The 13014-nt window shown below is 41.1% G+C and overlaps 1 protein-coding gene across 7 annotated transcripts in view; it reads left to right on the top strand.

Annotated features, from left to right (window-relative positions):
• Positions 1 to 1162: 1162 nt before the first annotated feature.
• LOC138837863 (microtubule-actin cross-linking factor 1-like) overlaps positions 1163 to 13014 on the top strand; it is a 254302-nt gene continuing 242450 nt past the window's right edge. For 3 of the 7 annotated variants that reach the window (XM_070036897.1, XM_070036896.1, XM_070036895.1), the window contains exon 1: positions 1163 to 1324. In XM_070036897.1, the coding sequence (XP_069892998.1) occupies positions 1258 to 1324 (67 nt within the window). In that variant the 5' untranslated portion in view covers positions 1163 to 1257. The remainder of the gene's footprint in view (positions 1325 to 13014) is intronic. The other 4 variants (XM_070036902.1, XM_070036900.1, XM_070036903.1 and 1 more) reach the window with 3 other exon arrangements.

Below are 13014 nucleotides of genomic sequence, written 5' to 3'. Positions count from 1 at the left end.
TTGCTTTTCTGGTTGCTTCTCTCCCCTCCTCCCACCCTACCCCCCTTTCAGGAACAGGATTGACATCAGTATTAGCCTAAAGAAGTCATTCTATTTAGGGAGCTAGGGCAAAGGGCCAGTGATTAGGCCCTTATCAGCAGGGCTTGTTTCTTGGTGAGGAGCAGAACAGGAGCATGTATCCTGACATCCACAGAGGCTCTACTTTTCTATCCCCTGTTTGGGTCAGAATTGTGAAGAGGCGATAGATAGGTTGGGCCTTTTGAATGGAAAAAGCCGTTCATTGTGTTTCTTCAACATTCCAGTGTCTGGTACAATTAGCCAAGACTCGGAAAACAAGTTGGACAAACAAGCAAGCAGTCTTCCACTGATGGATAAAGGGATTTCGGACACAGCTAAGTGTACTGACTGTAAAGACAAAATGGGAGGGTCTGGGAAAGGGAAGGAGGTTTTGAGATGTCATTTCTGACTGGATAAGGAGAAAGAATGGAGCAGCAAGCAAACAGTATTTCTGAAGTTGATGAAATCTGCTGAACTAATCTGTGTGTGAGGCTGGCTGGGGCTGGGCTGCTTTGTAGAGTAGACAGAACCTTTGGAGAGAAATTGTGACTCTTTGGGAAACTGTAAATGTGGGGAAATGAATCTCCTTTTGAATCTAGGAATGTCTTGTCAGTGGACAGCATGGGAACTCACTTCCTAGTAGTTTCTGCCATCACCAGACCTCAGTTGGCTAACACTTTAGATGTACATCTGCCTGAGAAGAGGCAAGCCTGAGGAACAGGTTGTTGGGCAATGGATGCACTGTTTCTTGACTTGGCAGTAAAGCTTTTTAGTTCACCAGCTTTTCTACAACTATCTAAGATTGACCAGTTTACAAGCGCCTGTTCTGCAAATGGAGAATAACCCCCAAACCAGCGTCTGTCTGCCCAGAACCTTGACTGGAGTTTTGCATGTGAAGCTCCCATCTCTGCTGATCTGGAAGGTTAAGTTGCTGCCATTTTTGAATGGTGTGCTCTCTGCCTGAAGACCTGTACCTAATTTTTGAAAGTGCTCGAGGGAGGAGCTTGCTCTCTGACCTCAAGGGAAGTTGTGGGTGGAGCCACTTCTCTATTCTGCTCTCTGTTCTTCTTCGCTCACGGCCCTTCGCCATGTCTCTGATCAACTCATAGACTCTTTGAGAAGCTGCAGAGTTTCAGCCACTGTCTAGAGGCTCTTTGGGACCCCCTTCCTTTTAGGTGGGGCCAGCAGACTTCGGGAGCCATGTGGCCCTGTTACAAAGATGAACAGGAGTTCAACGCTCACCTGGTTTGCCGCATGTGCTGCATGGGTTAGTATGTGAAGGTTTTCCCTTGTCTGGGCCTGAGAAGCCTAAATAGCCCTTGCTTTGTTTTGTTTTTGACTCATAGGAATGTACAGCCTTTGAAGCCCCACAGGCATTACAACATGTGAGCTTGTTAAAATGTGGTGTGGAATGGACCAGGGTTCCCCACTTCCTGGGGAACTTCTTTCTCATGTAGTGACTGCCAGTTAAGAGCCCAAGCTTTGGGTGTGGGAGTTATTTTTATAGAAACTGAATTCATGCTCATGCTTCTGCTTGTGTCAGGAAGCTACTTTTAAGTTTTGTTGTATAGTGTTGAAAGTTAGAATGTATTTTTAGCAGAAGTTGGTTGGTTAGCTAGAGTCTCTGAGCAGGCTGGGTTGGGTGGTTGGGGTGGAAGGGAGGAGTCATGGCCTAAGTTTCCTCTTTGGGGCCTATTGCTAATTTTTGTTTGTTTGTTTGTTTTTCTTCTGTCAGTTGTGGTGAAAAGAAAAAAGATTTGAAGACAGTCTTAAGACAGGCACCTACTGAAGAGTTAGAGGTTGGGGGAAGAGTCCTTAAATTTTCCTTGATAAGAGAGGAAGATTCATTTAAATAATGTTCTGCAACATTGAGCAAATAATTTAAATCTTTTTGGCAATAGATTTTCTGGCTGGTAAATTGTAGTATACTGCCTAGGCTGTACACGTTCATTGGTTCTGGCTTGAGGCATCAATTCATCCATCTTCTCAAAGAAACAAAAAATAATAGAGAGAAATTTGTTTTCACAAAACTTATAAAACTTATCATAAAACTTATCATAATCACTTAAACAATTGTTATTTACCTAAAATTGGCCTTCCTACTTAAAAATAATGTAAAATAGCCTTTATTGTAGGAAAACATTGTTATTAGATGGTAGTTTTTAGATATCCTTAGCAAAATAAAAATGGATAACATTCGACTTCTAATCTGTTTTGGAATGTCTATTGGTCTGTGACATATAAGTTTGGGAACCAGTGGATTAATAATTCAGTATCTTTTGACTTCATACTTTGGAGTCGAAGTTTTAGACTTTGGAGAACAAAATTTTGACTCAGATTAGACAGATCTCTCCAAGCATAGGAATTGCTGGTGGTTTGATGGTCAGAAGAAATCTAGAGAAGAAGAGGAGTCAAGCTCTATTTCTGATGTTGCCTAGGTACTTGGTGCTGCCAAATTCTGAAGTGTTTTGTTCTGGACACAAGGAAGGGTGGTTTTAGTCTGGTGTGTTAGCTGTCGTGCCTAGCTTTTTATTTCCTATATCATTGTAGCTTCCTCTCTGGGACCAGAAAGATCATCTGCATCTGAAAGTGTTTAGAGATAAACTGTGGAACCAGAGGGCTCCTTTTTTGTAATCTCTGTGAAGTATAAGAAAGCTTGTTTGTTTAATTAATTAACTAATTAATTAATCAGGTCTGGATTCTGGGGCTTGAATTTAGGGCCTGGGTGTTGTCCCTGAGCTTCCACAGTGGCATTTTTGGCTTTTTCTGTGTAGTTTATTAGAGATAAGAGTCTCATAGACTTTTTTGCCTGGGCTGGCTTTGAACTGTGATCCTGAAATCTCAGTCTCCTGAGTTGCTAGGATTGTAGATGTGAGTGAGCCATCAGGCCAGATTGAAGTTTGTTTGTTTGTTTCTTTGTTTTGGGTCCAGTTGTGGGCCTGAACTCTGGGCCTGGGCGCTGTCCCCCAGGTCTTCAGCTCAAGCCTAGTGCTCTACCACCTGAGCCACAGCGCCACTTCTGGCTTTTTTTTTTTTTTTTTTTTCTGTTTATGTGCCGCTGAGGAATCGGACCCAGGGCCTCATGCATGCAAGGCAAGTGCTGTACCACTGAGCCACCTTCCCAGCCCAAGTTTATTTATTTTTAATTAATTATTTTGGTGCTTGACTTGGGCTTGAACTCAGGGCCTGAGTGCTGTTCCTTAGTTTTTTCCTCAAGGTGGAGGCTGTAGCACTTGAACCACAGCTTCACTCCTATCATTTTTGGTGGTTAATTGAAGATGAGTCTCTAACTTTTTTTTACTAGGGCTAGCCTCCAACCTTAGATCTCAGCCTCCTGAGTAGATAAGATTACAGGCATAAGCCACCAGCATCTGTAGAATTTCAGAATTTGTTCTTTAATTTTTTTAAATTGCAAAAGCGATATACAGAGGGATTACAGTTACATAGGTCAGATAATGGGTACATTTCTGTTTGAATAGTTGTCACCTCTTCCTTTGTTTTCTTCCACCTTTTTCCCTCCTAAAACCCCTCCCCCAGCATTTTTATTGCAAGTTTCAAGGCAAAAATCTTATCCTTCCTATCCCATTTAACCTTAAAAAGACCTTGTATCCAGATAGTTAAGAAGATGAATAGACTCTGTCTGTTGGGGTCTACAGACAGTTCTAGTTAATAGCTATACAAACTGGGCAAATGGCTTAACCTTTTTGTGTCTTGTTATACTCATTTGTTAAAAGGAGACTGAATTGAGACCTAACTCATGGAGTCATCATGCGGAGTATATGCTATTAAGGCATTTAGCTCAGTGCCTCCCACATAATAAGTTCATAAATAGTTGTAGTAACATGTGATGTATAATAAAAATCCAATGCTAGTCATCATCAATTCTTGGACAAAATCTGATAGACCGATATATACCTGGTTTGCTGGAGTGAGGACTCTTTTGGACATTATTTACTTTTTTGATCGGGGTATTTCCATGATCATGAGCCTGACCCAACTCAGCTAGCCACAGGCCTGTGTCTTTTTTTCTAGGAAGTAAGGATAGCTGTAGTTAGGCTTTCTTCAGAGATAAAGCTGTTACTCTTTTTTTTTTTTTTTTGGCCAGTCCTGGGGCTTGAACTCAGGGCCTGAGCACTGTCCCTGAGCTGCTTTTGCTCAAGGCTAGCCCACTACCACTTGAGCTACAGTGCTGCCTCCGGCCTTTTCTGTTTATGTGGTAGTGAGGAATTGAACCCAGGACTTTGTGCATGCTAGGCAAGCACTCTATCACTAAGCCACATTCCCAGTCCCAAAGCTGTTAACTCCTAATTTGCTTGAAATTGTGATTTTTTTTTTTTAAGAAAAGCTCCTCAGGTAATTTTGATATGGCTAGTTTACAGACTGGTATTTAGCAGCCTTTGGCTAGTCCAATCTCTTATAAAGGATACAGCAGGCTCAAGGAGGGAGAGAAAAGTATCATACAAAAGTTTAGAACTGCCAGGCGCTGGTGGCTCATGCTTGTAATCCTACTTACTTAGGTGGCTGAGATATGAGGATCACAGTTCAAAGCCAGCCCAAGAAGGAAAGTCTCAGACTCTTACCTCCAATTAATCACCAGAAAATCGGAAGTAGCAACTGTGGCTAGAGCACAGGAATAGCTTCCAGGCCTAGAGTTCAATGACCTTCCTCCCCACCCCCCCCCAAAAAAAAAGTTTAAAAAAATGGTTAAGAAGGCTAGAAACTGGGAAATCCAAGTTACAGATGTGTTCTGACCTTGTTTGACGTTGCTTCAGTTTTCTATAATCTTTTACCTTAATTTTTTATTATTTATTTTTGGGTCCGGTCATGCCTGAACTCTGGGCCTGGGCGCTGTCCCTCAGCTCTTCAGCTCAAGGCTAGTGCTCTACCACTTGAGCCACAGCACCACTTCCAGCTTTTTTTCTTTTTGCTTGTGTGGTGCTGGGGAATCGAACCCAGGGCCTCATGCATGCAAGGCAAGCTCTCTACCACTGAGCCACCTTCCCAGCCCAACCTTAATTTTTTAAAGATACATTTTAAGGACATTTTTTGTTGTTGTTTGGTACTTGTACTGAGGCCTGAACTCAGGGGTTTTGCTTAGCTTTTTCCCTCCCCACCCCCCAGGCTGGTATTCTACTTTTTGAGCCACCCCTCCACTTCTGGCTTTTTTGCTGTTTGAGTTAGATTAGAGTATTTGTCTTGCCTGAGGTGGCTTTGAATCATGATCCTTTGTTGTTAGCTTTCTGAATGGCCAGGATTATAGGTGTGTGCTAGCAGTGATGACTCAAATTTGAAGTTTGTTAAAACTCTGGCACTATTTATTTTGCTTTTCTGAATGTAATATATCAATGGATTTTCAAGAAAATATTGCGCTTTCCTTCTTCTGTTCTCTATGAATGTTTCTCTATATCTATGCTTCTCTTCTTTTGCCACATTGCATACTTTTGGTTTGTTCATCCTTTCCCTTATTTCTGACTCCCTTCATCCCTCCCTCCCTTTCTCTTTTCTCTCTTTCCTTCCCCTCAGTTTGGTCTTGCCTTGCCCGGACTGAACTAAGCATTAGCTCTATAATCCTTTTTCTTCTCTTTTCCTTTCCATTCTCCTTCCCTGTCTCTTCTCCTTCCCTTCCAGTCTACTTCCTCCTTCTCTCTCTCCTTTTCTTTGCTTGGATTTGAACTGAGGGCCTCAAAATTACTAGGCATCCACCACTTGAGCCATTCTACCACTTGGTTTACTTTTTCATATAGTGTTTTGCTTTTTTGTCTAGTGCCTTGTCTCTTCTTACCCAACGCCTCCCAAGTAGCTGGTATTAGGGAGTGTGTACTACCAGATCTTTTCCCCTATGTTTCCTGATTCCTTATTGTTAGGTTTTTAAAAAGAGGTAGCCGAATAAGAACAGCACCACGCATGTGGTATTCAGGTAAGGGGTAGGTTTATTCAGTAGACCTGCTGGGACCAGGCCAGGTTGGCCCTCCACGTGGCTGGAAAGGCCGGGGAAAGAGCTGGGAAAGAGAGGTGGGAGAGAGAAGAGAGAGCTGGGAAAGAGAGGGTCTGGGCCTGGGCGAGGCTTTATCTAGGGTTTGGGCGGAGAAAGGTGTGGCTACATCAAATTCAGATGTAACCTCAGTGGATGCAGATGTGACCTCTTCCAGGTGTGCCAGTTGCCTAGGTAACGCAGGTACTGGGTAGAGACTTTGCTGCGAGGAGGGTAGAGTCTGCTCGCCACCCAGGAGCAGACCTTACACTTATGGTTCAAAGATTTATCATTATTTAGATTAGATTTTTCTAAGAAATAAAGTACTGGGGCTGGGAAGGTGGCTCAGTCGTAGAGCGCTTGCTTTGCATGCATGAGGCCCTGGGTTCGATTCCTCAGCACCACATAAGCAAAAAGAAAAAAAGCCGGAAGTGGCGCTGTGGCTCAAGTGGTAGAGGTTAGCCTTGAGCTGAAGAGCTGAGGGACAGCGCCCAGGCCCCGTACTGAAGATTCTAGAGTTCTTCTAAAATTTCAAACAATCTTCATTGAGACTTTGCTATCCTACACCAACACTTGATGATGGATGCTTTTTGTGAATCTGTATTCAAGTGATAGTTTGCACAGCTCTCTTTCTCTTGATTATATAGGACTATATTGTGTTCTCTTTGCAGTAATTACATGGAGGCAGCACAATGTAGTGATTATAAGTCCATGATTTAGAGTCTGTCAGACTTGGATTTAAATCTCAATTCTACTACTTACTGTGTGATTTGGAAAAATTATTAAAATTTTTTGAGCTTCAATTTGATTAAATGAAATGAGGATGAGAATGCATACTTAGATAATATTGTGAATTTTAAGTTAAATAATACGATACAGGCTTTCCTGTCATGCTTGACACATACTAAATGAAGTTTCATGTTGATCTTATTTCTCAAAGTAGACTTCAAGCTTTCTAAAGATAAGACATTTAAAATGCTGATATCACTTTATTGCTAACCACCTTTTGATTATTGTATCTCCAGTGTAGCCTATTTCCTTTGAGCAGCATGAAAGCATTAGTGATACAAGGTTTTGGGGATCCAGATGTGGCAAGAATAGTTTAGGATAGGTGTAGAAGGAACATTTAATTGGGAATACATACTCCCTCTCAAAAGCAGTCCTCTAACTATCATTTGAGATCACTTCTTAGCCTGACTTGGAAAATACCACCTTTTTGTTGTTGTTGTTGTTGTTGTTGTTGTTGTCAGTCGTGGGGCCTGAACTCTGGGCCTGGGCGCTGTCCCTCAGCTCTTCAGCTTAAGGCTAGCATTCTACCACTTGAGCCACAGCACCACTTCAAACTTTTTCTATTTACATGATGCTGAGGAATCGAACCCAGGGTCTTATGCGTGCAAGGCAAGCACTCTGCCATTGAGCCATCTTCCCAGCCCGGAAAATATCATCTTACTGTGCCCTTGCTGACAGAACTTTGGCACATCTTGAGCTCCAAGTAAGAATAAATCTCCAAGTTAAGAATAAATACCTAATCATGGCTTACACCTGTAATTCTAGATACTTTCTCCTGTAATTCTAACTACCAAGGAGTCTGAGATCAGGAGGATTGAGGTTCGGAGCCAGCTCAGGCAGAAGTGAGGTGTGAGACTTTATCTTCAATTAACCAATGGAGCCGGTCTTGAGGTTGTGGCTCTCGTGATAGTGTACCAGCCATGAGTGAATAAGCCATATGTGTTCCTAAATTCAAGCTCTAGTACCATACAGAAGAAGAAAATTAGAAAGAGTGAAAGAATGAGTATTCTTTGAAATTGTTTCAATAAGGGAAAATGTGGGATAAGGGAGAATGCTAAGTGGAGTGAAGTTGCTGGGGATACATTGGTTTACATGTGTGGAAATGTGACTTATACAAGTAATACATCTGAAAAAATGAGTATTCTTAAGTGTCTACTGTTGGTTCTGTGTTTTTATTTTTATTTTTAATTTTTTTGTCAGTTGTGGGACTTGAACTCTGGGCCTGGGCACTGTCCCTGAGCTCTTCTTCAGCTCAAGGCCAGTGCTTTTACCACTTGAGCCACTTCTGGTTTTTGAGTGGTTTATTGGCGATGAAGAGTCTCCTGGACTTTTCCTGCCTGGGCTGGCTTTGAACCATGATCCTCAGATCTCAGCCTTCTGAGCAGCTAGGATTACAGACATGAGCCACCAGCACCCAGTAATTTGTGTGTGGGGGCGGGCGGGGTGCCAGCCTGGGATTTGAACTCAGGGCCTGGGCATTGTCCTGGAGTTTTTGTGTTCAAGGATAACACTTTAGCACCTGAGTCACAGTTGCATTTCTGGCTTTTTGGTGGTTAATTGGAGATAAGAGACTTATGGACTTTCCTGTTTAGGACTAGCTTTGAACTAGATTTTTCAGAGCTCAGCCTCCTGAGTAGCTAGGAGTACAAGGGTGAGCTAGTGGCACCTGGCCTAAATATTGAATATTTAAAGCTTTTTTTTTTTTTTTTTGGAAGGGAGGGATAGTCCTGGGGGCTTGAACTCAGGGCCTGAGCACTGTCCCTGAGCCTCTTTGTACTCAAGGCTAGTGCTCTTCTGCTTGAGTCACAGCACCACATCCTGTTTAAAACATAGACTTTGGCTACAGAGAATGCAGTTCAGATAGCGAAATGGGACTTACTTACAACAATCTCTAAAAATAGGTACATGCTTACTACTAAGTACACTGAGTACTCTTTTAAGTGCCACCACCATCCAAATGTTTGGATCTTAAAAGGAGAAGGACAGGGTTGAGAAAGGTATGTTTGAAAGCTCTGAAATCAGAATGATTGTAGTTGAGTCTAGTAAGAGATAACATTGGAAGAGTGTAGAGATTGTAAATTCCTTGAGGTCAAAGGCCAGGTCTTGTTTTTGTTTCCTTCATGATCCTAAAACTTTGTGAATAAAAAACAGAATTGAATTTTATAAGGTTGTAGGAGATTTTGAATGTGAAAACTAAAGAGCTGGACTTGATCCTCTGGTCCTTTGGGAGTCACTAAAGGATTATGAATAAAGGAGTGGTGTGTACAAAGTAGTGATGCAGATTTGTTGAAATCAGTTCTCCGTTCTCTTTTTTTTTTTTTTTTGTCGGTCATGGGGCTTGAACTCTGGGCCTGGGCGCTGTCCTTCAGCTCTTCAGCTCAAGGCGAGTGCTCTACCACTTGAGCTACAGCGCCACTTCCGGTTTTCTGGTGGTTTATTTGAGATAGGAGTCTCACGGTCTCTCCTGCCCGGGCTGGCTTTGAACCGCGATCCTCAGATCTCAGCCTCCTGAGTAGCTAGGATTACAGGCGTGAGCCACCAGCGCCCGGCTTTAGTTCTCCGTTCTTGTCATTGCACTAGCCATCAAATCTGGATCTGCAATTAATGATAGCTTTTATGAATTTGAGCCTTAAAATTTCAGCTGTCTGAAAGAAGATTTTTAACACTTCATTACTTATCTTCTATGCCTCTTATTTTCATTATTGAGAGATACCACTCCCCTCCAGTGCTTTAGCTAGAAACAAAAGACTTCCCTTGAATTCTTCTGTTCTTTATCCCACCAAGACTTGTCAACAGTTACCGGCCATCCACTCTTCTGCTACTGTTCATACAGATCTCCTTTCACGCTTTACATTCCTGTTGCCTCCCTACTTTAGTTTATGTTATTAAATTGTTGGATTAATTGTTGGAATAACTTTGAATTAAAGTTCCCAAGGCGATGGAAAAGGTGGGGTCCAGATGTCAGGTGGAAGGATAGACCTAGATTTTGTGAAAGGTCATCTCTGCCAATGAAGGTAAAATAAAGAAAAATTAGAGAAAATATTGGTAGGTGCATGAGGGAGACTTGTAGTAGTAGTCTTAATAAAGTTGAGAACAAGTATTACATCTTCGTAATTAAAGACTTCTAATTCAGCAACTCCTAAGGAATTGATAAATCATTGTTGCCTGAAGTGTTAAATCCAAGAATTTCCTATTGGACAGCTGAGCTTTTGTTGGAGATGATAAGGAACATCAAAATTAATTTTGCCTTTGACTGTTTCCTCTTACAGAAGGGTACTTTCTGAGGCTTGTATCTTTAGTATGAGGTAGAAATATCTTGGCTGGTCCTGGAATTTGTGTGTAAGAAGCCAAATCTAGAACTTTTAAAATAGTTTGAAAGTCTGAGCTGTTGGGAATGTTCTTTTTTTTTTAATTTTATTTTATTTGTGAACATACTGTACAGAGGAGTTACAATTACATGGGCAGGATAATGCATACATTTCTTACCAAGCATTGCAGCCTCCTCCTTTGTTTACCCTTCACATCCCTTCCCAGCCTCCCCCCTCCCCCTGTTGGGAATATTCTTAAAGTCTGGAGTATTCTTAAAGTCTTAAGTTTGTTTTTTGGGTTCCTTAGTAAATTTTCTCATAAAATATTAAGAGATTGAACTTTAGACATTGCAATGTTTCTTTTCCTGATGTTTAAATCAGGGAAAGACTTTCATGAAATTGATTGACTTGTCAACATAGGATCCTAAAATAGAGTGTCCTCTACCTCTTAGGGGCAAAGGAAGTCTATAAAACCTTTTTTTTCGGAGGAGCTTATGGCTTAGCTCTAAGCTGGCCAACTAGTCTTACCAAGGGCTTCTAATCAGGTAGCCTTTATTAATAACTATATTCAGAAAAGTACTTCACTCTTTTTCCTCCTGAACTGAAAGTCAGTTACTTAATTTTGGAAGTAACTTGTAAGGCCAGTTTTCCCTAGAAGGACTTGTTAGGTGAAGGGAATAACTTAATAGTAGTAAAACTGAAAAGACTTACATCTTGAGGTCTAAAAGAAATGAGGTAGTAGGCTAAAACCAAATGCATGTACTTCTTAAAAAATATTGACTAGTTTAAAAGAAAATCTGTACACTTTCCCATCTATTTGACCTATTACTGCTAACTTGTAAAATTTAAGAAATTCTAAGAAAAATAAACAAAACCTGTATCTTTAGAGTAAGAACTTTTTGAAAGTAGAATTAGACTGTAAGTGCAAAAAAAAAAAATATGGATGACAAAGAGACTGTTGGGAACTTAAGTTGTCAAGAAAGGTAGCCAGAATAATTTTTCTCAAAATACAAATCTGATGAAGTCATTCTACTATTTAAAGTCTTTCAATGCTTCCTCTTGCCTATAGGATATACTTTGGGTTTTTTATTCAGCTTGTTTTGAAAAGTCATGATTTTGCCCACTGCTATTTTATCTAGTTTTAAGCCTCATTGCTACCTATAAAACATCGTATCATTCAATCATCCCTGCTTCTGAGTAGTTTTATGAGAATAATGTCTTTCTTGTCTTCAAGAGTTTGCATTTCATATAGCGTAATGTACAGTTCTCTTTTCTTTCTAGTTAACTTCTAGTCTTTTTGTTAGTGTTGTGGTCCTTGAGATTGAATCTCAAGACCGTGCTCCTATTAGACAAGTGATCTACCACTGAGCTTCATTCTTCACCCTCCTATCCTCGTTTTGTGCTGGCTCTGGTGCTTGAACTCAGGACCTGAACACTTTCCTTGAGCTTTTTTGCTAGTGCTCTACCACCTCAGCCACACCTCCATTTCTGTTTATTTGGAGGGTAATTGGACATGCATTTCTCATGGACTTTCTTGCTTCAGGTTTCAAACTGATCCTCAGATCTCAACCTCCTAAGTAGCTAGGATTATAGGTGTGAGCCACTAGCCCTTGGCCCTAGTCATTTTTTAAATAGATTTTTTTTTTTGTCAGTTGTGGGGCTTAAACTCAGGGCTTGGGCATTATTCCTCAGCTTTTTCAGCTCAAGGCGAGCGCTCTACTGTTTAAGCCACAGTGCCACTGGCCCTAGTCATTTTTTAAAAAGTGAGTTACCAGGTGGCTCAGTGGTAGAGTGCTTGCTTTGCATGCATGAGGCCCTTGGTTCAATTCCTCAGTACCACATAAGCAGAAAACGCTGGAAGTGGCACTGTGGCTCAAGTGGTGGAGCACTAGCCTTGAGCTGAAGAGCTGAGAGACAGCACCCAGGCCCAGAGTTCACACCCCACGACTGATTAAAAAAAACAAACATTTTTTTTAAAAAAAGTAAGTTACTCCTCTAAGAAACTTACTACCCCCATGATTTCTTTTTTTTTTTGTCAGTCATGGGGCTTGAACCCTGGGCCTGGGCGCTGTCCCTCAGCTCTTCAGCTTAAGGCTAGCACTCTACCACTTGAGCCACAGCGCCACTTCTGGTTTTCTAGTGGTTTATTGGAGATAAAAGTCTCACCCACGGACTTTCTTGCCCGGGCTGGCTTTGAACTGGGATCCTCAGGTCTCAGCCTCCTGAGTAGCTAGGATTACAGGCTTGAGCCACCGGTGCCCGGCTCCCATGCTTTCTTTCCCTACTCAGGTAGGCTAAAATACTTCTGTATGAGAATTGTGCTTCAAAATGCAGTGAAATTACTTTCCTTCTTTGCTTACTATTATCATCTGTTTTGAAGATAGGCGTTATGACATTGATATTTTTGTTATTAACGCCTAGTTTAGTAAAGACTTTATCTGAATAAATAAATGAATAAACAACATCAACTTTTAAGGAAGGAGTAGTATTTGGAGGAGACACATCATGCTAGGAAGGAAAAATAAATAGTATGGTGTTAGTGATTTAAATGAAACTGTAGTTAGAGATTATTATGATCCAGTCTGCACATGACATGAAATGAAAAGTGTTAAACAGAGATGGTAACTCAGATTTGGATGTTAAGTTCATATTGAACGTAGCAATGGCAGATTAGTTAGGTGAAACCCTGGGATAAGTGAGGGCAGATTTGAATTCCCCATATTTATATAGCATCAACTTCAGTAATTTTAGCTGCCTTTAATGAATAGTTTACAAAAAGAATGAGTGAAGATCAAGAAGATAAGGTGATATGAGATATTAATGAATATGATTGCTAAATAAATATGTCTGGAGAAGGAATGAAGCTCTGGTGTGGCGTTTCTCCCCTTC

This window comes from Dipodomys merriami, unplaced genomic scaffold (genome assembly GCF_024711535.1).
Source record: "Dipodomys merriami isolate MVZ:Mamm:240054 unplaced genomic scaffold, mDipMer1.0.p SCAF_277, whole genome shotgun sequence".
In the NCBI taxonomy this organism is placed as follows: domain Eukaryota; kingdom Metazoa; phylum Chordata; class Mammalia; order Rodentia; family Heteromyidae; genus Dipodomys; species Dipodomys merriami.
The sequence above is the reverse complement of the archived record's forward strand: the minus strand, read 5'-3'. Positions and strand labels throughout refer to the sequence as shown.